General features: G+C 54.9%; 1 protein-coding gene across 2 annotated transcripts in view; it reads left to right on the top strand.

Annotated features, from left to right (window-relative positions):
* The first annotated feature begins 3,481 nt into the window (after positions 1-3,481).
* The window catches only part of SEZ6L (seizure related 6 homolog like), a 36,861-nt gene continuing 12,965 nt past the window's right edge, over positions 3,482-27,377 (top strand). The window contains exons 1-3 of one of the 2 annotated variants that reach the window (XM_079322915.1): positions 3,482-3,734; positions 24,400-25,110; positions 25,717-25,850. In XM_079322915.1, coding sequence (XP_079179041.1) covers positions 3,665-3,734; positions 24,400-25,110; positions 25,717-25,850 — 915 coding nt within the window. In that variant the 5' untranslated portion in view covers positions 3,482-3,664. Of the gene's footprint in view, positions 3,735-21,593; positions 21,731-24,399; positions 25,111-25,716; positions 25,851-27,377 lie in introns of those variants that run through there. The other variant, XM_079322916.1, reaches the window with a different exon arrangement.

Genomic DNA, 27,377 nt, shown 5'->3' with positions numbered 1-27,377 from the left:
GTTTGGATCTCATGGATCTCAGCTGCCGTGACAAGCAGAGCACAGGCAGGGCCAGTGCCGTGGGGCTGTCACCTCCCTGCACTCCCCAGTGCTGAGGAGCAGCCCTGAGTGTCTGTGAGGGGTTGGGGGCTCAGGCACCCGAAATAAAATCAACTCTTTGCCAAAACTCTGAGCGGCTCCAGGACATCACTGCAGTGCAGGGGACAGACCCAAGGCAGGGAGCTGGCAAGGCTGGGGACATTGGGAAAGACAGAGAAGTGGAGGTCCAGTGCTCCCTGTGGGATCCCCCTGCTCCCTGTCATCAGACCCTTCCCTAATTGCAGTGAGCAGCACCAGAAAGGCACCGTCTGCCTTTAACATCTTATCTCCGAGCTGCTCTTGCTAAGTCACATCTGACTTAATTATGGTAATTAAGATTGACATTAATACAAGATTAAAATGTGAAATTAAAATTAGCTGTGAAACTTATCTGAGTTTTTAGAGCAGTTATTGATTTTCTCCACTGTTAATCAAAGGTCTGAGGTAACGGCCGATGAACACGGTGCTAATTAGAGCAATGCCCATAAAAGTGGCCTCAGGAGATGTTTGTCTTGTTTCTCTGAATACCTCAGGTTTCTGACCACACAAACATCTCTGACTCTGTGTGCTGCTGAAGGAGCTCAAGAGGTCACACTTTGCCCTCTGCTGTTGGCACTGTTCCTAGTATGGAGCTGGGCTGTGCATGCAGCCATGCCCATCCATGCCCATCCATGCCATCCATGCCCATCCATTCCCATCCATGCCCATCCATTCCCATCCATGCCATCCATGCCATACATTCCCATCCATCCCATCCATTCCCATCCATTCCCATCCATTCCCATCCATTCCCATCCATTCCCATCCATCCCCATCCATGCCCATCCATTCCCATCCATGCCATACATTCCCATCCATCCCATCCATTTCCGTCCATTCCCATCCATTCCCATCCATCCCATCCATGCCCATCCATTCCCATCCATGCCATCCATGCCATACATTCCCATCCATCCCATCCATTCCCATCCATGCCCATCCATGCCCATCCATGCCCATCCATTCCCATCCATCCCATCCATGCCCATCCATTCCCATCCATCCCATCCATCCCATCCATGCCCATCCATGCCCATCCATGCCCATCCATTCCCATCCATGCCATCCATGCCCATTCATTCCCATCCATTCCCAGCCATGCCCATTCATTCCATCCATTCCCATCCATTCCCAGCCATGACAGGGTTGCAGGAGCTGGTCCAGCTGCAGGGGTTTCAGGATGGCAGGTCCCAGCTGCAGGCAGAAGGGCTCTGGTGTTTTGGGAAGCAGCAGGAGCATGGAGATCCCGGGAGCACCGAGGCTGCTGCTCTCTCTCCTCACACATCCCGCTGTTTCTCCGGGTGAGGTTTCACAGCCCATTAGCCCTCGGCACTGACTGCGGGAGGGAAATGATTCCAATCACTGCAGCTCTGGGGAGTGCATCCCACGGTGCATCCTGTGGTTCATCCCAGCCCATCTCCCTACACACACTCCTGCCTCCCAGCTCACCTGAGCCCCCAAACCTGTTGGAGGGATGGAAGGAGCCCAACACTGCTGTGAGACCCCCGGGCAGCACAATTCCCAGCAGCAGGTCCCTTCCCCATGTGTGATGGCCTGGAACCATGGGTGTATCTCGTGGGAGCTGGGCCCACCTGCACCCTCTAAACCTGTTTGAACAGCTCTCCATCATTAACAACTTTTGCCACTTCGTGGGCATTTCTGCATCACAAACACAGTGTTTGGTCTCTTTTCCTGCCTGTTTCCATGGCACTGCTGTTATTATCTGGCTATCTTAGGAGTTTACTACAATGCAGATGAGCGCAATAAGAATCACTCAAGGAGAACTGCTAAATGAGAGACAACTCTTATCTTTAGCACCGGCAGGTCGGGAGGGAAGCGGGGCTGGAGCGGAGGGGAAGCGGCGCAGGCAGCTTTGTTCGACCAAAATCAAACCTCTGAGCAGGCAAGTCCCGATTGGGTACGAGAGTGACAGTGTTAAATAACACGCTGCACCTCTCGCTGCTTTCTCTCGCTTCCTTATTTTGTTCTCCTCCAGCCTGCTGCCCAACTGCTCCCAGCTGGCAGCGGCTCGGAGTGACACCGGGAATGCAAATGACCTTCTGCCCTCTCCCCAGCATCCCCGGGCTGCTGCCTCCGCTTCCAGCGGCGCCGGGGCAGGAGGGAGCCCGGCAGGGAGAGCAGCAGAAGGATCAGTGCCCCTGTTTGGACAGTTCCTTGACTCGGTTCTGCGTGGTGGCACTGGTAGTGACACCGGAGTGTGATGGTTGTTGCTGAGGTAACGGGATCGGTGTGATTGCTCCCGCAAAGGGGACTTCTCAGATGGCAGCATCGACAAACTGGCTCTTTAGGCGAGAGGCTGGGCACACCAGTGCTGCTTGACACTGGTGTTGTGTGTCTGTGACATTGCTCCTGCTATTTGACTTGACAGGCAGAGCGGCCGGGAGGACCAGGCGCTCTCACCGGGAGGTGATTCACAGTAAACAATTCAGAGCAGGGTCTGGGATTTCAAGAGAAAGCAGCCTCTGTTTCTGTTCTTCTCAAAGTCAGTGTAATTGCACCGTGTGTTCTATGAGCTCAGGAGGGGCCTGCTGGGAGCCCTGGGCTCGCTGCTCCTGCTGGTGGTCTGGGCAGGGGATGGGCAGGGGTTCCTGGGAGCCATCCAGGCCATGGTTCTCCTGCAGGGGAAGAAGTGAGGAGCCTTGGAGCCAGGTCCTGAGCAGGGATCACCTGTGTGCTGCTTCTTTAGCCACAGGACTGAGGGAGCCCCGGGCTCACCCATGACCATGGTGCCAGCCCAACATTACGGGGGGGCCCTAAGCAGCACCCACAAACTTGGAGCTTTAGTATTCTCAGTGCCCCCACCCCACTGAGATCAGGCAGGTCACAGCTGCAGCTCCCTCCAAGCCAGGCTTTGCTCACTCCAGCAGCAGGGCCAGAAGCCCCGGAGCATCCCTGATCCCAAGGGAGCCGTGGGGCCTGTGTCAACCTCCCCAGAGCACCTCTGCCCTACCCACAGGAAGGAGGGAACGTCTGGGTTTGAGGAGGGAGTGAGAGGGCCTGTAGTGCCGAGGGGGGGCTTTGGGTCTAGGGGGTGGGGTGCTGAGCAGAGTTGGGATGCTGAGAGGGGCTTTGGATGCTTTGGACAAGGGCAGTGGGATGGGACAAGACACTGTGCACAGGCTGATGGGGGGGCCTGCACTGCCCGGGCTGGGGGGACACGGGGACTCCCGGAGCGGGAAGAATCCGAGGAGAACAGAGGAAACCACGAGCAGCTGTGTGTCCGGGGCTGCTCGGTGGGGCCGGGGCTGGGGGAGGAGGGGGGATCTGCGGGCGGGGCCGGAGCGCTCGGCGCTGCGCGGGGGCCGGGGCGGCCGCCGGCGCCCTCCCCCGCCGCTCTCTCCGCGCTCCCCGCGCTCTCCGCTCCTCTCCGCTCCGGTCCGCCCTCCGCCGCGCCCCCGCTCCGCTCCGCTCCGCTCCGCACCGCTCCGCCGGCAGCGCCCGCCCCCGCCCGGCCCGGCCCCGCTCGCATCGCATCGGCTCCGCTCGGCTCGCCCAGCTCGCCCCGGCGCGGAGCCTCCGCCGCAGGATGCCGGGGCCCCGCGGGCTGTGCCTGCTCGCCCTGCTGCTGCTGGGCACCCCCGCGGCCCCGCGCCCAGGTAAGCGGGGAGCAGCGGCGCGGAGCGGGCCGGGGCTGCGGGGATCTCCGGGGATCCGGGGAGGCGGCGATGGGAGCGGGAAGGGCTGCGGGAACCACCCCCGATCGGGGACCCCCCGCTTCTGCTGCTGCTGCCCGGGCCGGGATGAAACTTCTGGCATTGCGGGGAAGCGGCGGCGGGGCTCAGCACCGCGGGGCGGACAGCTCCTGCATCCCGGGAGCGCTCCGGGAGCCGCGTCCGCACCGCCAGCCGAGCGCCAGCGGGGCCGCGGCCTCCCGGGAGCCGTGCCGGACCCTCCGCCTGCCTCCCGCAGGGAGAGCACACCGTGTGTCCCCAGCCCTCCGAGTGTCCCCAGCTCTCCGAGTGTCACCAGCCCTCTGCGCGTCCTCCGCTTTCCGAGTGTCCCCAGCCCTCCGAGTGTCCCCCGCCCTCCGTGTGTCCCCAGCTCTCCATGTGTCCCCAGCCCCCGGTGTCCCTCCAGCCCCCACTTCCACGTCCCCGCTGGTGTTCCCGACCCACTGTCTGGCTCAGGGGGTGTCCGTGGAGGGTGGGTGTTTAGCCCTGTTCGTTCCAGGTGTCCTCCGTTCTCCTGCTCCCTCTCCCCCTGCCGCGGTGCCAGACCTAAGAATAGGCTCCGGGATGCACTCGCGGGTGACTTGGCAAAGTCATCACAAACTCGCGTGGGGCTCGGAGATGACTGAAGTGGTGCCTGTCCCCATTCCTTCGGCACTGCTGTGATGCCAGGACGAGGCAGCCGGGCCCCGGTGTGTGTCTGGGTGGGGTTCCCAGTGTGGGCTGTTCGGTGGGAGAACGGGAGAGGCTGGTGCTGCAGTGTGCTCGGGGCCTGAGGCTGCCCTCCGGGGCTGGCAGGGTGTTTATAGCAAACACAACCAGCTCCTGGTGTGGGGAGTGCTGTGCGGTGCTGTCTGCCCACTCCAGTCCCTGCTCTCGTGGTCAGATTGCATTAAATGACTTTGACTTTTCGGTGTGAAACCCGGCTCTCCAGACAGGGATTGTATTACAGAATGCATCCTTTCTGGGCAGCAGAACTGCAATGGATGTAGAGGGTGGCATTTCTCCCTCACCTGCATGGGTTTGTGTTCTTTGTACGTGTGGAGGAATCAGATGTGAAGTCCCTGCCAGTTCTGGCATCCTGTTCCAGCAGGGACACAAAGAGAGGCACGTTCCTCTGGTGTGTTACACAAACTCTCTGCTCTGTGCTGCCGGTGCCCAGTGTGACAACAGATGATCCTGGGCTCCTGGGGGGCCTGCAGGAGCTGGGAAGCAAAGCCAGGCCCAGCAAGGGCTCTCAGCTCCCTCGCTGCCTCGTGTGCTGAGGCAGGAGGGCTGCCCCAGTCCCACTGGGAGCATCAGCAGGCAGCCCAGCTCCCGGGAACAAGATTTGGCACAATCTGCCATAAATCTCATGGTGGAAGAACACAGTGTGCTGAACTCCTCTTTCCTTGGCAGAGAGAGGGAGCTGATAAATTGTTGACCCTTTACAAGGTTTGGTGAATTATTGCAGTAAAATCCCAATTCCTGCCTACACAGCCTGGAGCCGGTGGCGACGTGGCAGCTCTGCCCGTGCCTGGGGGGAGTCTTGTCCATCTGTGTGGAGGGGGACACAGCCAGTGGCCCAGAGCAGCAAATCCTGCTGTTCTTCAGCTGGGGGGGAGCAGGATCAGACCCCGCAGAGACAGATTGCTCTGCTCCATCTGCTGCTCTTTCTGTTCATGCGTCCAAGAAAAAAACATTTTCACATGACTTGCACCCATGGGGTGCTTGGCTGGTGGCTTTGGGTGCTTTGCACTGGTGAAGCCATTTAGATCACCAGAGAGGAGGTGTGAAAGCCTCTCCTCTGCTCTCGGCATCCGCTCGCACCCACCCACCGGCGCAGAGCAGAGCCGAGCCGGCAGCAGAGGCACGTCCCTGCACAGGGACCTGTGCCAGGAGGCTCCGGGCACTGTGCTGGAGCAGCAGCATCCCAGGAACGTGGGCACCCCCGGGGGCATTGGTTTGTACCCTGGGATGATGCAGTGGGCAAACACAGGGGGTGAGTGCAGAGAGGGGAGCTCTGCCCGTGCTGCCCCTGGAAGGGGCACGGCTGAACCTCTGGGAGATCCAAGGTTTTTATATGTATTTGGGGTGTCCAGTATAGGCTGTGATGAGACCAGCAAACCCTGCCTGAGGCTGTGGTGTCAGGAGCAGAAATGCAGCTGGGGGCGCTGAACTTGGGGATCCTCTGCACCCCCAAATTCTGCACCCTCCCTTCTCTTCTTCGAGGCATTGGGGGACTCCTGGCGTGGCTGCCACAGCCTAATAACAATGACAGAGGTGCTCCTGGCTCTGTGGTGAGCACAGCACCACGGGAGACTGTTTCCAGAGGACCAGGTGTGTCCGGCAGGAAGGAAAACCGAGCTTGAACTCGGCGAGGGCTGCAACAAGTGCGCGGTGAGCTCTGGCGGCAGCACCCCGAGCAACGAGATAACAGCACAGAGCCAGGCTGCCGGCACAGATAACAGGAATGGGGCTTGTCTGATGGAGAGCTATCAAAGGCCATGGCAAATGGCTCCTCTTCCTTCTCTCCTCCTTGCCAGAAAGGATGAGGAGAGGCTGGATCAGGAGTAAATGAAATTAGTGTCTCTCAGCCCTCTGCTCCTCCGGTATTTTTTTGCCATTATGAATATACAGAGATGCCATTTCAAGCGCAGTTTTGTGGATGTCACAGTGTCACAGACATTTCCTATCTGTACATTTTTAACTTCTCCTTCACTGAGGAATCTGGTAGCAGGATTTAGGCTGAGGAGCTAGGCTGCACCGAGTCAGCTGAATGTGCTCCCTTGGCATCCAGAACGGCAGCAGAGATCTTGGAATAGCAAACCATGTAAGAGGGGAAGTGTGTGATCCATCCCTGGGAAGTCAGGTGGTGCTGGGTTCAGGAGACAGTGGATGATAATAAGTGATGGATGAGGCAGAGGAGTGCCAGGGCATTGCTGGACAGGTAATGTGGGCATCAAAACAGGCTGGTGTGAGCATGGCCCATCCTGCCAGCGGGCAGAGATGTTCCCTGGGTATTCCAGGTCAGTGCCAAGAGCTGGGGTGCTTTGTTATCCCATTTTGTACAGACAGTTGTTTTTTTTTTAATGAAATGGGCTTTGTCTGATTAAATAACACACAGCTTTTGATGTAGACTACAAGCAGCCTCAGAAATCTGTGTATTTTCCATCCTCTGTCACTGCGATGAGCGCAGCTGCTTCCAGTGGGTTTTGGGAACAAAAAACCAGAAACCAGAGTAACCTTCTGTGAGCAATCCGAAAGTTATTTACTTGATGCGATTTTATTTTTCAAATATTTGAAAGTGGTTACTGAGCAGTAAAATAGGCTCCAAGGAAATCCTGTTACAAAACACAGGCTCTATTTTAATTAGCATGACGTGAGCGACACGGCTGGAACCGGGGCTGCCACCGAGTGCATCTTTCAGGAGCTCAGAGATGTCTGTAGGAAACACGGCGTGAGCACTGGCTTTCCAATTTTCCAGTCCATCAGGATGGATTTACACTCTTGTCAGGGGTATGAAATTGCTGGATGTGGTGGTGAGGGTTGTGTCTTTCAGCACTTGGTTTGCCAGGGTGATCTGCAAGGTGTGGACGTGCCTGTCGCTGCTCTGGTCCCAGTCACGGGAGGGACAAGGGGACACTGGTACCCCAACAGCACCCAGCCCTCTGCCCTCAGCAGGACAAGCATGTGGATGAGCCCCTCTGCAGCCTGGGGACCATGGGCAGCACCTGGACATGTCCCTTCTGCAGGACAGATGTGGGTACAAAGCCAACGCTGCCAGCACAAACCTCGGGGTGCAGCTGCTGCCAGTGGGGAAGGGGAGCTGCCATCCCCCAGCTGGTGCACCCCAAACCAGGGGGCAAAGGGCAGAGCTGAAAGGCTTGTGGAGTGACAGAAGGTTTGGCATCACTCTGGCTCAGGCTGCTCGTGGCTGTGCTCCATGACTCTCCAGAGCCCTTCCCAACAGGACCTGCTTCACGAGATGGCTTTGCTGATGCTGCACGAGCGAGTGGTGCTGGACTGATGGGATACAGGGAGCAGATCCACCCAGTGCAGGTGCCTCAGCTGCTCTCCCTGCAGCCCTGATGCAGTGACAGGGAACTCAGCCTGCAGGAACCAGGAGGAAGGGAAGGAGAAGGGCTCTGCAGCAGCAGAGGTGCTCAGGGAGGGAAGGTGTCCTTCATTCCAGGGGACAGGCTGCCAGCTCCTGGCTGTCTGTCTCCTTTCACAGCTTGTTAACCGACAAGTTGTTAAGGATGTTCTTGCTCTGTCCCATGGGGCTGGTCCTGCTCTATCTGCATCCTGCTCTATCCACATCCTGCTCTATCCACGGATAAAAATACCTGCACGATGGAAACAGCAGCCAGAGAGAGGAGTGAGGATCTGTGAGAGGAGCAGCCCTGCAGACACCAAGGTCAGTGAAGGAGGAGGAGGAGGAGGTGCTGCAGGTGCCCACGGTGCAGCCCAGGCTGAGGCAGCTGTGCCTCTGCAGCCCATGGGGATCCACAGGGAAGCAGAGATCCACTGCAGTCCATGGAAGAGCCCTGCTGGAGCAGGATCCTGGCAGGATTTGTGTATCCATGCAGAGAGGAGCCCACACTGGAGCTTGTTTTCTGACAGGACACCATGGAAGGGATCCAGGCCGGAGCATCCTGCTCCTAAAGGACTGACTGTGTGGAAGTGGACAAGTCCATGGAGGACTGCAGCCTGTGGGAAGGACTCAGGGTGGGGAGATCATGCAGGAATGTCTCTCCTGGGAGTGATGGAGCAGCTTTGGTGGGCACCCAGCATCCATCCAGTGTCAACCCAGCACATCCACAGGGTCAGCTGTGCTGATGGGAAGAGGAGAAACAAATGAACCTCTGCTGCTCAACTCTGTTATGTCTTGGATTTAATCCATAAGGATTTCCAAAATCAGAGAAGAACCATGGAGCTGGGTGGCAGGAGTCAATGGGACTGAAGAGGCAAAGCTGGGAGCAGGGGAGGCTCATCTTCCATACTGGAGAGGGACATGCTGTGGGTTTCCAGCAGAGCACTAGCTCAGAACCAACTGCAATTGTTGGTTATCTCTGACTGGGATCTACACCCGTGGTCCCTCAGGCTGGGGGATTCTTGAGCAGCCATGATCAGTGCTGGGACAGCCCCAGGACACCCCAGAAAGCAGGACACATCAGGGAGGATCTGCCAGGAGCTGTAAAAGTGAGGGCTGTGTCTGGCACTGTCGAGAAGCCACCAGTCCTGCCCCGGTGTCTTTGTTGGGTGTCAGGGATGTGAGATAAGGAGCCCTTTGAAGTGTGCCACATTGTCACAGCTGAGCTCTAAACCAGTGATCCAGCCTAGGGTGCTGCTCCTGGGGAGCGAGCAAGGGCACCTGGATCCTCCCCCCTGGGATGGGGACCCTTTGCTGCACTGCTCTGTCCCATGGTGGCTCAGGGCTGTCCCCAGTCAGGGGGGATGATGTTCCCAGGCTGCTGAGGAGCTGATTTCCCCTCTGTTCCATCTTTTTGCTTGCTAGAGCTCCCAGCAGTGGTGCAGCTGTGGCTGGCCCAGTCCCAGGGCACAGCCCCGATTCAGACATTTCTTTTATTCCTTTTTCCTCCTTTTCCTTTCTCTGGAAAGAGGCCAGAGCAGCAGCTGACCAAACCCTGAGCCTGGATCTTTCCTGGGGCACAGCGAGGAGGCTCTGCCTTGTCCAGACCTTTCTCCCTTTCCCTGGCCCATGGACTGCAGTAGGTGCAGAGAGCCCAGGAGGCTGGGCAGAGCCTGGCTCTGTGCCTGCTCCATGGGGATGAGCACAAGGCACTGGCACCCCAGGACAGATGGCTGCAGCAGGAAGGTGCAAGGAGACTTCATGGAAGCGCAATCCGAGCTGCTGGCAGTGCAGAGGGATGGGATGAGCAGCCTGGCCACTCAGCCCAGCTCCAAAGGCATCATTCCAAGTGCAAAGCTTTAGTCTAGGAAGGAAATTCGGTGCCAAGTGCAAAGGCATCCAAAAAACTCGAGCACGACAGAAGGGATAACTGTGGGATGGATCCCAGAGCGGCGTCATCTGCTCGGCAAGAAGGATTCTCACGTCTCGGCCCGTCTCTCTGTCTTGCACACTTGGGCTGGGATGTGCCAAAATCAGGAGCTGAGAGGCTGGGGGCACCCCAGGGAGAGTGGCACCCTCAAGAGGGGATGACAAATTTGGTCCCCAGAGCCTCTGGGGGCCAGTGAGTGATGTGCTGCAGCCCAAAAAGCTGCAGGGAGCTGGCAGTGCCATGTGGGGCTGGGGCACAGCAGCAGGAGTGACCAGGCTCAGGAACAGCAGGGGGGAGTGAGGGAATGTTCTGGAATGTGGTCATTTCAGGGCAGTTTCAGAGCTAGTCAGAGCGGCTGGAAAAATTTAAAATTCAAGAGAGAATCTCCATCTGACGTTTTTGGGTGGATTAATGGAGCATGGCAACATTTTGTGGATGAGATGCTTCGTCTCGGGTAGAGTGGTGGCTGGGGGACAGTGCTGAGGACATCACTGCTGATGTCCCCTCTGCCACCCTGCATCTCTTCCATGATGATGGGGCTGCACAGAAACAGGGCTTGTATCTCCTGATGCTGATCTAAATGCAATTTCAGTAAAAAACCAGGCTTTTCCTGACAGCCCTGAACTTCTATTTGCAAAGATACCAAGTCCCTAATTTGACAGACCATTCTGGCATGAGCCCTAAGAGCTCCCAGTGCTCCCAGTACACCAGCACATCCCTGCCCACTGCAGGAGTTCTTGGCAAAGTCCTCTTGGACACATCAATGCCATCCTTGGAGAGCTCAGACAATTCCCAGCACTGTCAGGGTTAATTAGTCCCGGTGCAGTGGTCAGATCTTGCAAAACAGAGCAGCCACCACAGCAAAACCACCCCAAAATCTGGAGCCCCAAGGCAAGGAAAGGTTCCTTTCCAGGGCACACATTCCCCACCAGACAATGTGTCTCCCTTCACTCCTTATCCATTCACATTATCCACGCAGCAGTTTTTAAATTGCTGCTGGACACTATATTTACATAAATATGTGAGCCAATGAGGTTTAAAACCCTGGTGAGCCCTAAATGGTGAATTAGGTTTTTGGAAAGAGGATTTTATCAATTTACTGCGAGTGCAAATCAACAGAACAGAATTTACAAACCCATCAAAAAGCGAGGTGACAGTTTGGAATTAATCCTCTGCCCCAGGCACAGGATGTACCTCCACAAACATCTCCCAGCATAAATATATTTGAGAAATAGTGGAGGAAAACGTAACTCCTAATGCCTGAGCACGCTGGCGGCGGCGGCAGCGGGAGATGAATGGAGTTAATGTCATCGGGAAGGTGCTGCCGCCTCCTGCTTTATTTTTATCCAAGACTCAGCGCCCAGCCTGCGCTGAGATATTGCAGTTTGTCTTTGTGCCAGAATTTCCCCCGAAGAAAATCTCCCCGATAGTCGCTCTTCCTCTATTCCTATTTAGGAGAAAAAAAAAAAAAAAAATTTAGTTCCGTTCCTCCGCACCCCTCGATGCTCGGAGAAGCCCCGGCAGGCTGAATGTCCTGGGGGATGAGCGCCTGTGTCCCCCCAGGTTGGATGTGTTTTGGGATGGATTTGGGATAATAAGAGGCGCCCCTGGGGGGATTTGGGCGCTGATGGGCGCAGGGATCAGGGATGTCCTCAGGTAGAGGGGGATGCTGCTGGTGCCCGCTGGGTCACGGCGCTGCTCCTTCCTTAATGACAAACCTGCTCCAAACCCAGCGCAGCGCCCTAAAAGCGCAGAGATTCCCGATTCCTGCTCTGCCGGGCTCTCCGCTCCCACTGCGGGATGCTGCAGCCGCCTGGCGAGGGGCTGGGGATGCTCTGCTGTCCCCTGAGGGGTTCCGAGCTGCCACGGAGATGAAATCAGTGAGGCAATAAGCGGTAAAAAGCCGAACTTCTCAAGCTTTCTAATCACAACTAGAAAGGCTCCTTTTCAGCTTTTGTTTCCAGCTCACAGAGGAGCCCGTGGCTGCCAGCGGCGATGGCTGGCTTTGTTGTGGAGATGACTGTGAAGGACACAGGCTGTGTTCCCATTTAGGAATGCATTGAGGCTTTCTTGGAATTCATTAGGAAAGGTAGGAAGGGAAGGGTGCAGCGAAACAAGAGTCCTTGCCGCTGCAGCCCGCTCCCCAGGGGAAGAGCTTTTCAGTTTTACCACTGCAAAACGTCTTTTACAGCATCTAAATTCGGAAATGCTTCCATTCCTCCAGGGGGGCTCATCTGCAGGCAGCCGGGAAGGGGAGGGTGCCTGCCCCGCAGGTGTTCCCAGCATCACCGGGCTCTGGTCCCAGCAGGACCCATCCCAGGTACCCTGAACAGCTCTGCTGGAGGAGCAGGGAACCGTGGAATGGTTTGGAAGGGACTTTAAAGCCCATTTTTTCCACCCCCTGCCATGGGTAGGGACACCTTCCACTATTCCCAAATTGCTCCAAGCCCTGTCCAACCTGGCCTTGGACACTTCCAGGGATCGAGGGGCAGCCACAGCTTCTCTGCATCCTGTGCCAGGGCCTCACTATCCTCACAGGGAGGAATTCCTTCCCAAAATCCCATCTAACCCTGCCCTCTGGCAGTGGGAAGCCATTCGCTGTGTCCTGTCACTCCATTCCTCATCCAAACTCTCCTTGAGCTCTCTTGGAGCTCCTTTAGGCTCTGGAAAGGGCTCTGAGCAATCCCTGGAGCTTTTTCTTCTCCAGGTGAGCACCCCCAGCCTGGCTCCAGAGGGGTCCAGCCCTGCATCCACTGGGATGCAGCACAGAGCCGTGGTGACTCACTGTCCTCCTGGGCACACTGCCACCCAAGGGCACAAACCACATTGAGTCACACCAACATCATCTCCTTAAGTGGCTCAGGTATCTGCTCAAGCTTCCATGGGGGCGGGCTGGATTTTTCCACATTTCCAATCCACATGCACCGAACTGGCCTCGGGAGCAAAGCCTCTCTTAAATTATGCAGTGTTACATCTCTGATCCAAACAGAGCGAGCAGCAGGGGCAGGAGCCTGCCCAGAGCCAGAGTAACCTCAGACAGGAGGTCAGCTCTGAAAATTCCTTCCTCAGTCTCCCAGCACCATCCCCAGCTACAGCCCAGAGCTTTCTCTCATGGAAAAATCCATGTTACAGGTTTATGTTGGCCTCGTGCTGCTCCTCCTGCTCCCAGGAAATCAGCTGTTGTGTTTATCCTGAGCCAACAGCCCCAGCCTGGGGCCTCCTGCCTCCATCCTGCTGCCCCTTGGGGTCCCTTCAGGGTGATGCTGGACCACAGGGTGGTTTGCCAGAGGCAGGTGGTGGTGGCACAGCCCAGGAACCCTTCAGCCTCATCCCTGAGTGCTCAACATCGTGTGTCAAAAAGGCAGTGCTTAAACCCAGATTTATGCCTCAGATGTGCCTGTTTTAATCACACTGCACTGCTATCAAAAGGATGTTAAAAATTATGATTACCCTCTAGGAACATAAACAATGGCTGCAGTGACAAAGCCCTTGTCCCAGGCGGGTGACACACGGGTTTGTGTAATTGGCCCATTCATTACCTGCTGGGGAGAAGAGCCAGGTCCTTCCTCACCACGGGGTGGGTCAAAAATAACATCAGGAGTAAATCTGCCCAGCCAGCAGCAACAGGAGACCCAAGAGCTGCCCATGAGAAAGTGCAGCTCTGCAGCGGGTCCAGCTCCTCTCCAAAACATCCCCAGAGGTACAAACCACCCTCCAGGGTGGGATTTAAGGGCTTTCTCTTAACTGAACCCAGCTGTGATTCAGAAACAGCCAGATCATCCCTTTCATCTGTGGGTTTCTGATTTTGGGTTTCTGATTTTGATATTCAGGGAATTTTTGGGGGTAGAGGAAGGTGACATTGTCTAATGCCTTAGAAGGAAGGTGCCCTTTCATCTGCATGCTTGGAGCTGTTCCCAAGGTGAAGACAGTGACAGCAATGCCCCATGGGCACAGGGGAAGGTGACACAGCTGGGACATTGCTCCTGCTGCTGGCCACCAAGTCCTCTTTGCTTGTTTATGATATCCTTTTAGCCTTCTATTCCTCAGTTTTGGGGAACCCAGGGATTTTGTGGGTGCTGCAGTGGGCACAGAGAGGGGCCTGGGTGTCCCCCAGCCTGTCAGAATCATTAGCTGGGCACAGCAGCCCTTGGCAAAGCCTTGTCCTCTCTGTTCCCAGTGTTCCTGCCCCCTCCACCAGAGCCTGTCATTATCCTTTCTGATAGAATTCAGATCAATCAAACAGAATAATAGAGCAGAGGTCAAGAAAGGCTGTTCCTTCCCCAGGGAACAAGGGGCTGCTTTCATCAGAAGTACCAGAGAGTCAGTTTAATTGTTCTAAATCTGAGAAATTATGAACGTGCCTGATAACTGTGTGTCCTCCTGTGCTGGAGAGCTTTGGATGGGAGCTCCCACCATGGCTGGAGCAGCGAGACTAAATCAGCTTTTTATCCCTCCCAAAAATCCTGGTTTTTAGGGATTGATGGTTCCACTTATACAGGACTGGGGGGAAACTCTGCCCTGTGGTGCTGTGTGGGAGAACATGGATGTGGAGGGATGCAGGGGGATGAGGAGGGATGCAGGAGGATGAGGAGGGATGCAGGGGGATGAGGAGGGATGCAGGGGGATGAGGAGGGATGCAGAGGGATGAGGAGGGATGCAGGGGGATGAGGAGGGATGCAGGGGGATGAGGAGGGATGCAGGAGGATGAGGAGGGATGCAGGGGGATGAGGAGGGTTGCAGGAGGATGAGGAGGGATGCAGAGGGATGAGGAGGGATGCAGGGGGATGAAGAGGGATGCAGGGGGATGAGGAGGGATGCAGGGGGATGAGGAGGGATGCAGGGGGATGAAGAGATGGCTGGAGCAGGAGACCCAGCAGGGCTGGGCACTGCACCCAGCCCCAGGAGCAAAACTGCTGCCCACTGTGGGGGAGGACCCTGCTTCTCCCCTGACATTCTGATGGCTAATGAAAATATATTTGCTATCTGTATTAATTAAAACAAAGTGCAGCAGCTCGTCAGGAGGCTCCGTGGGAGAAGCTGTACATGGGTTATCATCATCCAGCACAGCATCGTGCAGGGATGGAATTAGTTCTGCCAGGCCATCTTTAAAACACAAATCACTGATGGCTGATACAGCTGACAATTAATTATATAAAAACCAGCATCACTGGGAATGAGGTGAGGGCTGAGCAGCACCAGCAGCAGCCCAGGGATGGGCCCAGGGTGGGCTGGGTGGTCTCTGGGTCTGGGACACAGAGGGGGGGTGAAGCCTGTGCCAGCCCCAAACTGCCCCCCAGAACGACTCTGGTTTTAGTGAGAAAAACTTTTAAAAGGTAAAAACTGAATTTTTATTTGTCTGTAAAAATCTCTTTGCTTGGTAAAAACATCTTTTGTTTGAGGAGGATTTATCCTTTGCTCTAAATCATAAAAGCCCCTTCCAACTCACCTGCTCTTTGCCTTCTTAGTTACCCAGTAAAACTCGCTTAGCAATTCTTTTCTTCTACATCAAAACTTCCTATCATTCCTATTCCTTCTTCAGATTTTACATTCAAAGATCTCTCTGTTATACATACATATCTGTGAGATCTTCCTGTCAACTCCATATCCTTCCCTACATCTTGCACCTCTCCAGGCTGTGGAATTTGGGAGCCCAGTGTGTCCCATCTCTCAGCCATCCTGGGCTGAGATTCACCTGATCTCGGTGGAACCTCCAGATATTACTGTATAAGGGTTACAGAGCAGTGAAAGGACACAGTAATGTGGCATTCTCTTGCATGGTGCAAGAAAGAACAAGAAAGAGCAGTTTATTGAAGGAAATAATTGATTTAAATAGGACAGTTTGTGAAAAACAAAATACAGGCAGTTCATTGGTCAGAGAAGGAGACACATCTTGTTCCAGGCTTTCTCATGGATCCAGCAGGTGTTTATCTTTTGTTATAATTCTTTCTCTTATATTTACAGCTCTAACTTGAGAAAAATCCTAGCTGAGCCTGAGAAAGCTGGACTGGAAAATCTTTTTAAGGTTCTCCCTGGGCCTGTAGTGGCCAGAGCTGGCAGCAGGAATGGGATGGGAAAAGGGAGCTCTGGGCTGTGCCCCAGTTGCTGCCAGGCTGGGTGCACAGGCTGTGCCTGTGATCGATGGTGCCCAATAACTGTAATAACCACAGCCATCAGTAACCCTCCCTGTCCCTGCCTTCCCAATTGCCAGCAGCAGGGCCCTTCCCCAGCTGTCAGGAGTCATTAGGCACCAGAGCTCCATCCTTTCAGAGCAGGCAGCAGGGGCTTTTCAAGGGCACCAGGCAGCACCAGGCAGCACCAGGCAGCACAGGTTCCTGCACGTGGCCTCAGTGAGGGGAGAAAATGCAAAGAAAATCAATGTCTGGGAAAAAAAGATTCCCCCTGCAAACTGGGGGACTGATCCCAATGCCTGTCCTGACACACTGCCTGAGCAGACAGAGCTGAGACCCCCTTGGTCCCCAGGAGGGAAAAAAGACCAGCACATGGGTTGGGGGTGCAGGGGACTGAGGCACAGCCTGGGGCATGGGAATCCCCAGATTGTTCCATTCCCTCATTCTGAGCTGGGTGATCCCAGTGGCTGCATCCTGTGGTGGGAACATCCCGGGGGAGTCCATGGGGAGATCAGAAAACTGTGTGTGCCCTATGCCAGATGTCACCTGTGCCACCCTCATTGCTCTGAGGCACCTCTCCAGCTTGGCAAGGTGGCCAGGACCTGATGAGCTTCAAATCCTGCCTTGAGATGCCCCAGGGCAGCTTTTGGGGCACTCAAAAAAAAAAAAAAAAAAAAAAGAAATTGGGATATCCCTGGACAAACCCACAGAGAGCAGCCATGGGCAGCAGTGCTGAGGGCACATCTTGCCCTGGTGCCATGGGGGACAAGTGACACCCCCTGAGGTGCTGCCAGTCCCTGCTCCTCTCTCAGCAGTCTGGACTGGAGCCACGCTGTGATTCCTGTTACATCCTGTGAAAGAAATATAAAGAGCTGCCAAACAGATTGAGCAGAGGCAGCTCAGCTCTCCCCCAGTTGCTGCAGGGGCTGTGCTGGGAGCTCAGGCAGGACCTGGATCCTGTGGCTGCCCCAGCCAGGCAGAGCTGGGCTGTGATGCTGCTCTGCTCACCTGCACCTCCAATGTCACGTTGTCACCTCGTATTTACAGTGCTAGAGTGGAAATCAAATCAAACTGAGGGTGGGACAACAGAGGAGGTTGGGAATATTTGCATATTCCATGGATGTGACAGCCTGATGAGTGAGCCCATCAATGATTTACAGCCAGACACAGGAACAGTCAGGGATTGTAATCAGACTAAACTTTGTCTCTCCAGATGTTTCAGGGCTGTGTATCCACTAAGTGCTCCCCAGTGTCCCCAGGAGCAGGGATTTTGGCTGAACTCACTCCTGCATCCCTCCCGGGTCCCCTCCATCACCAGAGAGGCAGTGCCAGGGCACAGCACCCCTGCCAAACCCCTTGGCACCAAGAGTGGCATGGCAGGGGACACAGCTGAGCAGAGCCAGCCAGGCAGGACCCCAGGAGTCCCCAGGAGCTGCCAGGATCTCCCTTGGCATGGCAGCAGGAGCTGCTCTCACAGGGCTGACCTGCTCCCAAAGAGTTAATCCCAGCACTCGCTTCTCCAGATCTGCTCCACTGCATCTTAACAGTGATGGGAGATTAATTATTTTAGCTGCAGAGAGCTGACTAGAACGGGGTTTTGTAGCTAAATATACTCTCTCTTTAGGAACCCATTTAATTTTATGCCCTGATGTAGACGGCTGGGCTGGATGATTGGCGGAGAAAGAAGGAGCTTCTCTTTCCCCTCTTCAATTTTTAGCCTGAAAAGCTGCCAAAACACTCGATTTCCTCTCCCCAGGTAGGCCCTGAGGAGTGAACATTTCAGCGGGGGAACCCAGGAGAGGCACAGGAGGGATCTTCTTCTGCTCCTTCTTCCCTTTGGCTGCCCCATCCCTGGCAGTGCCCAAGGTTGGACAGGGCTTGGAGCAGCCTGGGATAGTGGAAGGTGTTGCTGCCTATGGAATGGGGTGGGACTGGATGATCTTTAAAGTTCTTTCCTAATGAACTTAAAAAAAATTAATTCCCCCTTGAGCCCTGCCTGTTAATTCCTTTCAGCTGTGTCTGTCTGCCTGGGACAAGGCACAAATGTGCCTTTCTTACACCTGGTATCATGAAATCTGTTATTAATTCAAATTATCACCTGCATCAAAGTTCCCTTCTCTGTAATGGTTTTGCTCCCCTGCTCCCTGGTGGGAATATCAGGAAAATCCCACATGAGCTGGGGATGCAGTGGGATCCACCCAGCACAGGACAGGTTGTATCACTTCCATGCTGCAAATCTCCTGATTCCTCCATAATTGGATGAATCTCTTAAATTCCTCTTCCTCCTTAGCTGCTGCTGCTCCTCCCACATTCCTTCGGGAAGGAGCTGGGCAATTCCCAGCCTGAGCTGGGCTCATCCCTGGGGATTTGGGCCGTGCTGGGGGTGATGCTGCAGTGAAGGACACACAGACTGTGTAGCCAGGGCACCACGGGCAGGTCCCCAAAGCCACAGGTGCCTGTGCAGAGTTGGCATGGCCAGAACAGACACCTGGGAGTCAAAGTCTCATTGATTCCAGCTCCATGAAGCAGCAGTGGGGAGGAAAATCCATTTTCCTCCCAGCTTGGAGAAGTGTGTAATTTCCCAGCATCTGTCAGGGCTGCGTGGATCGTTAGAGCAGCTACAGCTCCTCCTGAGCACCAGGAGAGGGGGGAGAGGTTTGTGGGTTTAATTCTCGTATTCCTTGTGGTGTCCTTGATCCTGAGCCCAGCCAGCCAGGCACAAGCAGCGTGGACTCTCCAGTCAGGCACAAACAGGATTGATTTGCCACTAAAGCAGGTTTCCAGGAGTGTTTTGCTGTTGGAATATTGCCCCTGCTTGCTGCAGTCCCCATGTGGAGCCCAAACCCTCTGCTCCCAGCTGGACCAGGAACCCCCTCGTCCATGGCCAGTTTGGGGAGATTTCCCTTGTCTCATCCCAGGGCTGGGATCAAGTGTAGGTGTGGGTGTCCCCTGGATGATGTCCCAGCCCCTTGTCCCCTGCCAGCAGAGCAGGTCACAGTTGGAGCCAGTGAAATTCCTCTCCTCCATCCCTGGAAGTGCCCAAGGCCAGGCTGGATGGGGCTTGCAGCAGCTCAGTTTAGTGGAAGACATCCCTGCCCATGGCACAGGCAGAGGATGAGGTGACGTTTAAGATCCCTTCCAGCTCAAACCATTCCAGGATTTGGTGATTCCATGATTCCTGCTGGGTGTGGGAGCTGGGTGGGCAGCAGGAGCAGAGCCTGGTCCTTCCAGGCCACGGCTCCTTGGGCTGGGCACCACTGCCAGCATCCTCACCCAGTAATGAGGGGTTTCCATGGCAACCTTATTTGAGCATCTCGAGTGACACAGATGTAAATTTTAAAATGAAATATTCAGACCACAGTCCTGTGAGCATAAATAAACCCCTGCACATGGGCAATTTAACAGCATTTTAAAGTGGATCCGAAACTCCCCAGGGCCAGAGGAGTCTCTGTGGCAGTGGGAAATTCATAGGAATGGAAAGAAAAGCATCCTGACCCCTTCCTGCCCCAGGAATCCCAGCCTGAGTTTAGAGCAGCATCAAACCAACAAGGTGTTGGTCACACCTGCCCTGCAGAGGATGTGGCACAAAGGGACAGCCCAGGAGGGCAGCCAGGTGTCCCCTGGAATGGGAACAAAACAGCTCCAAACTTTCTTGGCCTCTGCTGCACCGTCTTCCTGAGCAAAACTGGGCATCTTTGTTCTTCTGGATTATCTCCCATTAATTGCTCCATGGAACAGCCCAACTTTTCCCATTGCAGTCTGGAGTCTCCCAGCACTGGGCAGCACCTGAGGACAGCACTGCTCCTTCATCCTTGTGCCAGAGAGGACAACACCTTTCTGTTTTCTCCAACAACAGTGGGAATGTTCGGCTGCAATCCATCTCCAGCCCTCCCGTCCCCGCCTCACCTTTGCCGGGAAAGCTCCCGGTGCCGCGGGCAGCCCCTGCTCCGGCTGCGCTTCCCGCAGCTCCCACGGGGATGACTCAACCCGGATCGGATTGCTACGCTTCTATTTGCTTAGAGGGGGGAGCTGACAGGATGCTCTTGAGGAAAAATAATTTTTTTTTCCCTTTTTTTCCTGTTGGAAAAACTTAATCTGCTGCCAGTGTAACTGCAGGAAAACCTGGGATTTGCATCTCCTGCTTGGAGGCAGGCGGACTTTAAGGCTGCATCCGCCTGCGGGGACATTCAGGAAATGAAAGAATGTTTCATTTAAGGCTTTTCTGCTCTTCAAGACTCAAGGCCAAAAGCTTTTAAAATCTGAACCCAAACTGATCACAGCCAAGTGTTTTGATGGACACAACCTACTTTTTCTCAGATGCCTCTTCCCACCCAAACCCTGTTTTGCTCTCTGAGGGTGAAATGTGTGTTGCACGTGCTGGAGGTTGGTATGGGAAGAAGTAGGAGAGCAGGAGGTGATCAGGGTGCCCCTTCCCATCCTCAGCCCCCGGTGATGCAGGATTGCACCAGGACCTGTCCTTGATATCCCTGCTTTATCCAAGATCTGGATCATCCCCAGCAGGAATGTTTATGTTCTTCCACAGAGGTGCACAGCAGCTCCTGACAACCATTCTCCACCGACTGTATGGGAATGGGGAGCTCCAGGGGCTCAGCCTGCATGCAGAGGGTGCTGGGCAGTGCAGGATAAATCCCAGCTCTCCACAAGGCCTTGGATATGATGCCAGCAGCACTCTGGGCAGGATTAGCCCAGCCCAGCACCCATGAATGTGCCTGAGCCCCTCACACAGGCAGAGCTGAACGCCACCATTAATAGTGCCTGGATCAGCTTTATTCATTCCTGCTCCAATCAGATCCTAAACCCTCCTGGACAGTGATTCCTGAGCTGGAGCAATCCAGCTGCCTTCCCTGGAGTGAGCGATACCATCGGCATTAGTAATGGGAGCCGTGATACGGCTGCTCCTGCTTTGGCTCTTTCAGGAGCACAGCAGCGAACCGAGGCCTTTGTGATTATTCCAGCACCCTTTTATCAGGCATTTGCAGCTCTCTAATTCCTCTAAGCCCCTCTGGCTGAGGTATCTTGGCAATCAGGTTCTCCTGGTGCCACGGCACCTCTGGAGCAGTGTGTTGGCCACGGCTGCCCACAAAACCCAGGCCTGGCTGGGGGTCCTGGGGACCCTCTCGCATGGGGATGAAGCTTTGGGGCTGGGGATGATGATTTTGGTGTTTCTGTGCTGTTGATGCTCAGGTGGGCGGGTGCTTGGTGCCCTGCAAACACCCAGTGCTGTGTCTGGGTGAGAGGAGATGCTCCAGGAGCCCCTGCCCTGCCTCCCCTGCTGTCCTGCTGCCTCTCCAGAGCCCGGTGCCACCTCCCCAGCCCCGGGGTGGGGCTGTGCCCGCTGGCAGCTCCCACACACAGCCCAGGCTCGGCACCAGCGCTTCCTCCTTGGCTAAGTATAAACCGCGGGGGCTGAGGCTGGTTGGAGCCATCCTCCCCGAGCCCAGCCTCCTGTGCAGTGTTTGCACACACCCGGGATCCAGGCACAGCCCAGAATAGGTCTGGAGACGAGCTGTCCTGCTGTGTTAAGGTCAATTTGTGCTCCAAACTGTCCCAGCCCTGCCTGAGCCCACCCTGCTGTGCCCACAGAGCATCCAGTGCCACACTCGGGAGTAGCGAGGCTGCAGGGCCACCACGTAGGTTTACGTGGATCTGGAGAGGGTTTTCCAGTGCTGAACCACCCGTGGAGAGCTCCTGGTTGAGAAACAAGATTAATCCCTTGTGCATCTCCGTAGCGTTTATTTTCTCCAGAGCTGCTACAGCAGATTAGATCAAGGTCAAACGTGACCATTTCTCTTCCAGCAGCTCAGGATTGATCACCTGTGCTGAGCAGGATGGGTGTCAGCAGCTGGGGAGGGTCCTGTGTGATCACAATCCTACCCATCATCACTATCCATCCGTATCATAGAATGGATATGGATATGGATATGGATATGGATATGGATATGGATATGGATATGGATATGGATATGGATATGGATATGGATATGATCACTATCCTATCCATATCATTTTTTCCATGATCGATTCGTGGGCCTTGGAGGTGGCAGAACAGCTGTTGGAATTTAGATCAGTGTGGAAAGGATCTTACCAAACCCCACCCTGCAAACATGGAAACCCACTGCAATAATTCCTTAAGGATGGGTATACTCATCTCTGTGTCCCAAAAGGGCTCCAGGAATGAGAGGAGCTGTGAGGCAGCACTGAGATCCACGGGGAAGGATCAGGGTCTGTCAGCCCAGGGAAGTGCTGCAGCACAGCTTGGGATTGGGGTGGTGATCAATCAGGAGCTGAGATCCGACAGTCAGTTCTCTTTCTGTGGATAAATCCTTATCGATCTCGGATGCCAGAGCCCTGTGCCTGCCCCTCCCCTGCTCCAGCCCGGCTGAGTCCCGCCCTCTCCACTTCCCTGGAATGCACATTTGCCCTTTACACACTGCAGCATGTTTAGTGTCTCATTAAGGAGTCGCTTTACAGAGTGTTTTATTTCATGCTTTGTTAAGGACAGAATCTAGTAAATGCATCCTGGCAAAAGATCTAATAAGGAATTAGTCAGCTTTCCAAAAGCATAAAATATGGTTTAAAGGCACAATCCGTTAAATATTAGGGTTCATGTGACAAATGACCCGAGGATCCTGGATTAGAGTTTTTAGGAAATGTGTCAGCTTTAAGGACTCAGGATCCTTGACTTTCCTTCTATGAGCTGGTGTCCCAGTATGTCCCAGTGTGTCCCAGTGTCCCACCGTGTCCTATGGGCTAGTGAGCCCCCTCTCCTCCCAGGACTGTGCTTCCTCCCTTCTGTCTGAGAGCCTCATTTCTCCCATCATGGACAAAACTTTTTGCTTCAAAACTGTTCTCAGAGTTCTTACAGCTCTCAGAGAAGGAGAGCTGGCACATTTCCCCTCATGGCAGGGTGCTCATAGAAGCCAAGATCATCCCAGGCTGGGATGGAGAGGAAAGCAGAGTCACCAAGAAACAAGCAGAGTGTGTGGAAGCTCCCCCAGAAGTGTGGGGATACTGAGGCACCCAACCATCCTGGGGGGAGATTATTCAGAGCTGACACAAGCTGATAGTTGCAGATGATGTGTGTGAAACATCTCCTAATGCGCTTAGGGAATCAGTGATGGATTTGCTGAACCACCTGCTAATTAAGGAAAAAATGTTTTAACTTGTGGCAAACAGCAGGAGCAGCCAGGGACCAGGACAGGTTTGCTGGCTGCAGCAGGGTGGTGGCAGCAGGGTGAGGTGGCTTGAGGCAGGCACAGTTCTGTCCCCAGCTATCACAGGAGCAAAAGGACCAGCAAAAAAGGACCAGCCCAGGCACCAGCAGAGTGTCCAAGGACTCTCTGGGATCGAGGAGCAGTGGATGGACTGCCAGAATTTTGGCAGCTCCATCCTTCAGGCTAATTCACCAGCTTTTGCCTTTCCCTGTTGCATTCCTTATCGTTGGTTCTTGCCAGAAACTGCTCCTATTTTCCAGAAGATGGAGCAAAATCAATTTCCAGTGCTGCTCAGCCCCTCTGCACAGGCTGCTTGTGCCCTCCCTCGGGCCCCCTGGGCAGTGCCACCCAGCAGTGCCCCTGTGTCTCAGGATTCACATACAAAATCTTCATGTTTTCCCCCTTTTCATTCCAGTCCTACCTTAATTAGAAGAAATTGAAACAGAAAAAAATCGAGTTAAATGTATCCCAAGAGTTGTGCTTTCGTTTAGAGGACCTGTGGTGCTGAGGTGAGCCGAGTTTATCTGGAGTCTGCTTGGGAAGGAAACCCTGGCTGCTGCTGCAGCCCCCATCCCATGGAGAGCTGCTGCTGTGGTGGCCACATGTCCTGGCTGCCACCACAGACACATCACAGAAGCTCCAGCTGCTTTAGGGACAAAGGGGATCCCCAAGCCAGCACTGGGGCTGGGGGATTGCAGACCCCCTATGCCCACAGAAGGACAGGGACCCTGCATTCCAGGGGCTCCAAACCTTGCCAGGGGACATGAGGGGGCTGGAATTATGGTCTTTAAGTACCGTGCATTAAGTGCTTTCCCTGGCAACTGCTGTTTCCATGGAAAGCATTGACTCTCGGGCTCTCTTTGCTACATCTCAGAGCTCACGGCGAATTCCAGCCCATGGATCACAGCACGGTCACCTCACAGTGATGGATAAATCTGTATTTATTCAATTTATTCAATTGCCCCAGCAGAGTGGTGCTGAGCAGCTTTGGTCACTCTCTCTTTCTGCCCATCCCTGTTCCCAAATGTTGGGTTGGGTTGATGGAGCCTGAGGGGGCTCTGCCAAGGCGGCTGTGCTGTGCTGTGGGGGCTGGTTGTTCCTTCTTTGGGAAGTGGTGGGTGTTCCTGCAGCCACAGCTTCCCAGGGGGCTGATTTCACGCCAGCAGCACAGCTCTAATTTCGTGCCCAGCTTTGCCCAACTCCCACTTTTCCATTTATTTTGCAGACAGTGGATCGGGGGCAGTGCTGGTGCCGGCCAGCCCGGACCCTCTGGCTGTGGATGAGAAGATGGGTGCTGGAGCTGCAGAGCTTGGGCACAGCACGGGCTTGACAGCTGAGGGCTTTGGGAATGCCATGAGTTCAGATTCTGGAGCTGGGCAGCTCAGGCAGGGCACTGCCCTCAACCTCCTGCCAGCCCCAGAGGACGGTGCCACACCAGCAGAGATGACCACACTGCCTACGGCCACTGCTGCCCCCAGACCTGATGCCAAACAAACCTCCCCTGTTAAGAAAAAGCCACCGGTTCTAAAGCAAGTAAATACAGGAAGGAAGCACCCAAGGCTGAAGCCCACCCTGGCAGGGCCCCCTGGGACTGCCTCCCCAGCCAGCCCACGGAGATCCAGGCTGCCCACGGCCACCCCAGCGCTGCGGGTGCCAGCAGAGGACACGGAGCAGAGCCCCCCCGAGCTGCCCTGGGGGGACCAGGCCACCACCAGCCGCCCCACGCTGCAGATCTCCCCTTCCACGCTGCCCCCAGCCCTGCCCAGGCCCTTCCCTGACAGCACGGGGGATGCTGGAGAGGCTCCGACCGCGGCTCCTGCTGGTGCTGCCGTTATCCCAACAAAGAGCGCGGAGAGGGACGTGCCAGAGGAGAGCCAGGAAACCACCACGTCCACCATCATCACCACCACTGTCACCACCACAGAGCCCACCCCAGGTGAGCTGAGCTGAGCATGAGCATGGGGAGACAGCACTGCTGGGGAGCATGCCTGTGTTAGGCAGCCCTCCCCCAAAATCAGGCATCACCTGGGTTTGGGGGCTGCCTAAAATCTTCTGCTCTCCAGGCGCTTTATGATTGGAGGGGTGAAACACTTGTCTGATGAGGAAAGGCTGGGAGAGCTGGGAGAGCTGGGAGAAGGCTCCAGGAAGAGTTTAGAGTTTCTTCCAGTGCCTAAAGGAGCTTCCAGAGAGCTGGAGAAGGAATTTAGACAAGGGCTTGGAGTGTCAGGAGGAGGGGGAATGGCTTCCCACTGCCAGAGGTTAGATGGGATATTGAGAAGAAATTCTTCCCTTTGAGGGTGGGGAGGCCCTGCCCAGAGAAGCTGTGGATGCCCCTCAATCCCTGGAAATGTCCAAGGCTGGGTTGGATGGGGCTTGGAGCAACCTGGGGTAGTGGAAGGTGTCCCTGCCATAGCAGGGGTTGGACTTTAATGCCCCTTCCAACCCAAACCACTCTGGGATTCTGTAACTCCGTGGGATCGCTGATGGGGCAGGGACTAGAGTGCTGTGTTTTGGGGTGTGACCCCGCTGTGTGTCCCCTCAGTGCTCTGCAGCATGAGCTTCCACGACCCCGAGGGCTACATTGACTCCACGGATTACCCCCCTCTGCCCCTGCACGGGTACCTGCAGTGCACCTACAACGTCACCGTCTACACCGGCTACGGCGTCGAGCTACAGGTGAGCCGTGCCCGGGGGGCGTCCTGTCCTGGTTTGGAGCACAGGTGTCTGCCAATAAAGGCAGGAGCTTCTCTCTGAAATGGAGAATGTAAACCTCCTCCCTCCAAATTATTGTAAGTTTGAAATTAAGGGGTTCTCAGGTAAAGATATGGGAATTAGGAAAAACAGTTCTTTACTAAGAAAATTGGAATAGAAATACAGAATTACAAAGAACAATTTAAAAAACACTGACAGAGTCAGAATACAACCCAACACCCCGTCAGTCAGTCAGGGTGTTGGCAGCAGTCCCATTCAATGGTGGCTGCAATCCTGCAGTGGCAGATGTGGCTCAGCTGGAGCAGTGCTCCTGTAGAAGGTTCAGTTTTCCTCTGAAGGTCCAGGGATGATGTGGAAAGGTCTGGCTTTCCTCTGGAATCCAGTGGAAAGAAGGTACCTTGCTGTCCAAAATCTCAGTTTTTATCTGGGTAGGAAAGGCTTGGCTCCTCCCCCTGGGTGGAGCATCTCCCAGTGGGATGATGTAATTTTATCAGCCATGTACTGGGGCTCAATGGCCCATTAACAGGAGATATCTCCTGGAGGGAGGGTGGGCTGTGGAAAAGATAAAGATGATTGCCCCAGGTGGTTTAAAGATGGCCCATTAGCAGATAATGTGTGCCAGGAGATAAGGAATCACTGCCCCACCAGGCTTCAACAGATGGGGACAGAATACACATTTCTGGCCACATCCTGTACTGCAACCCAAGACAGATCCCCCTAGCCAGACCCACTGCTTGCTGCAGCAAATGATGCCAAGCCTTGGGCACCTCTGCCTGGGCAGCTTTACTTGATAAAACACTCCTTTCCAGGGAAAAAAATGGATTCTTTTTTTTTCTTTTTTTTTTTTTTTTTTTTGGCCTTGTAATAAATGAACTCTGTGAGGGTGCTGGAACATCCTGAATGTCAGCAATGATCAAACTCTTTAAATGTCATGCAATTAATTTAACCGAGAGGCGCAGGCAGCAGGTTGTTAAAAAGGCACTTGATGGGAAGGGACCATCAGCTCCCTGCTTTCTGCACCCCTTATTTGCTGGGTGGGGTTTGGGTGGCTCTGGGGGTGTAGGAAGCTCAGGAGGGCAGCCCAGATTCCTTCTCTGGCTGGTGCAGGTGCCCAGCAAATGTCCACCCATCAGAGCAGCACACACAAGCTGATGTGCACCATTGAACCATCGCCTCCCCCCAAAATAAGCATCCTGGTGAGGGTGCAAACAGGGCAGGGGCCTCTGCACATTCCAAATGCTCTCCAGGTCAAACCAGCCTGGGCTCTCCATGCTCTCTGCAATCCTTTCTTCTTGTGTTTTCTCCGTGTCACCATTTGCAATCCGTTCAGTTTGAGATTGTGTAATTCAAAGTGTCCATTAAAAGGAGCAGGGCTGTCCCGTGGTGGGCACAGCCCAGGCCTGGCCCCCAGGGCACCATGGTCAGGTGGGAAGGTTGCCCTGGAGCAGCAATGGTGCAGGTTGAGCACTGGAGAGTCTGAGCAGCTCAGCC

This window comes from Erithacus rubecula (genome assembly GCF_903797595.1).
Source record: "Erithacus rubecula genome assembly, chromosome: 19".
NCBI classification, from domain to species: Eukaryota; Metazoa; Chordata; class Aves; order Passeriformes; family Muscicapidae; genus Erithacus; species Erithacus rubecula.
Note: the sequence above shows the minus strand (reverse complement) of the source record. Positions and strands in the feature narration are given on the sequence as shown.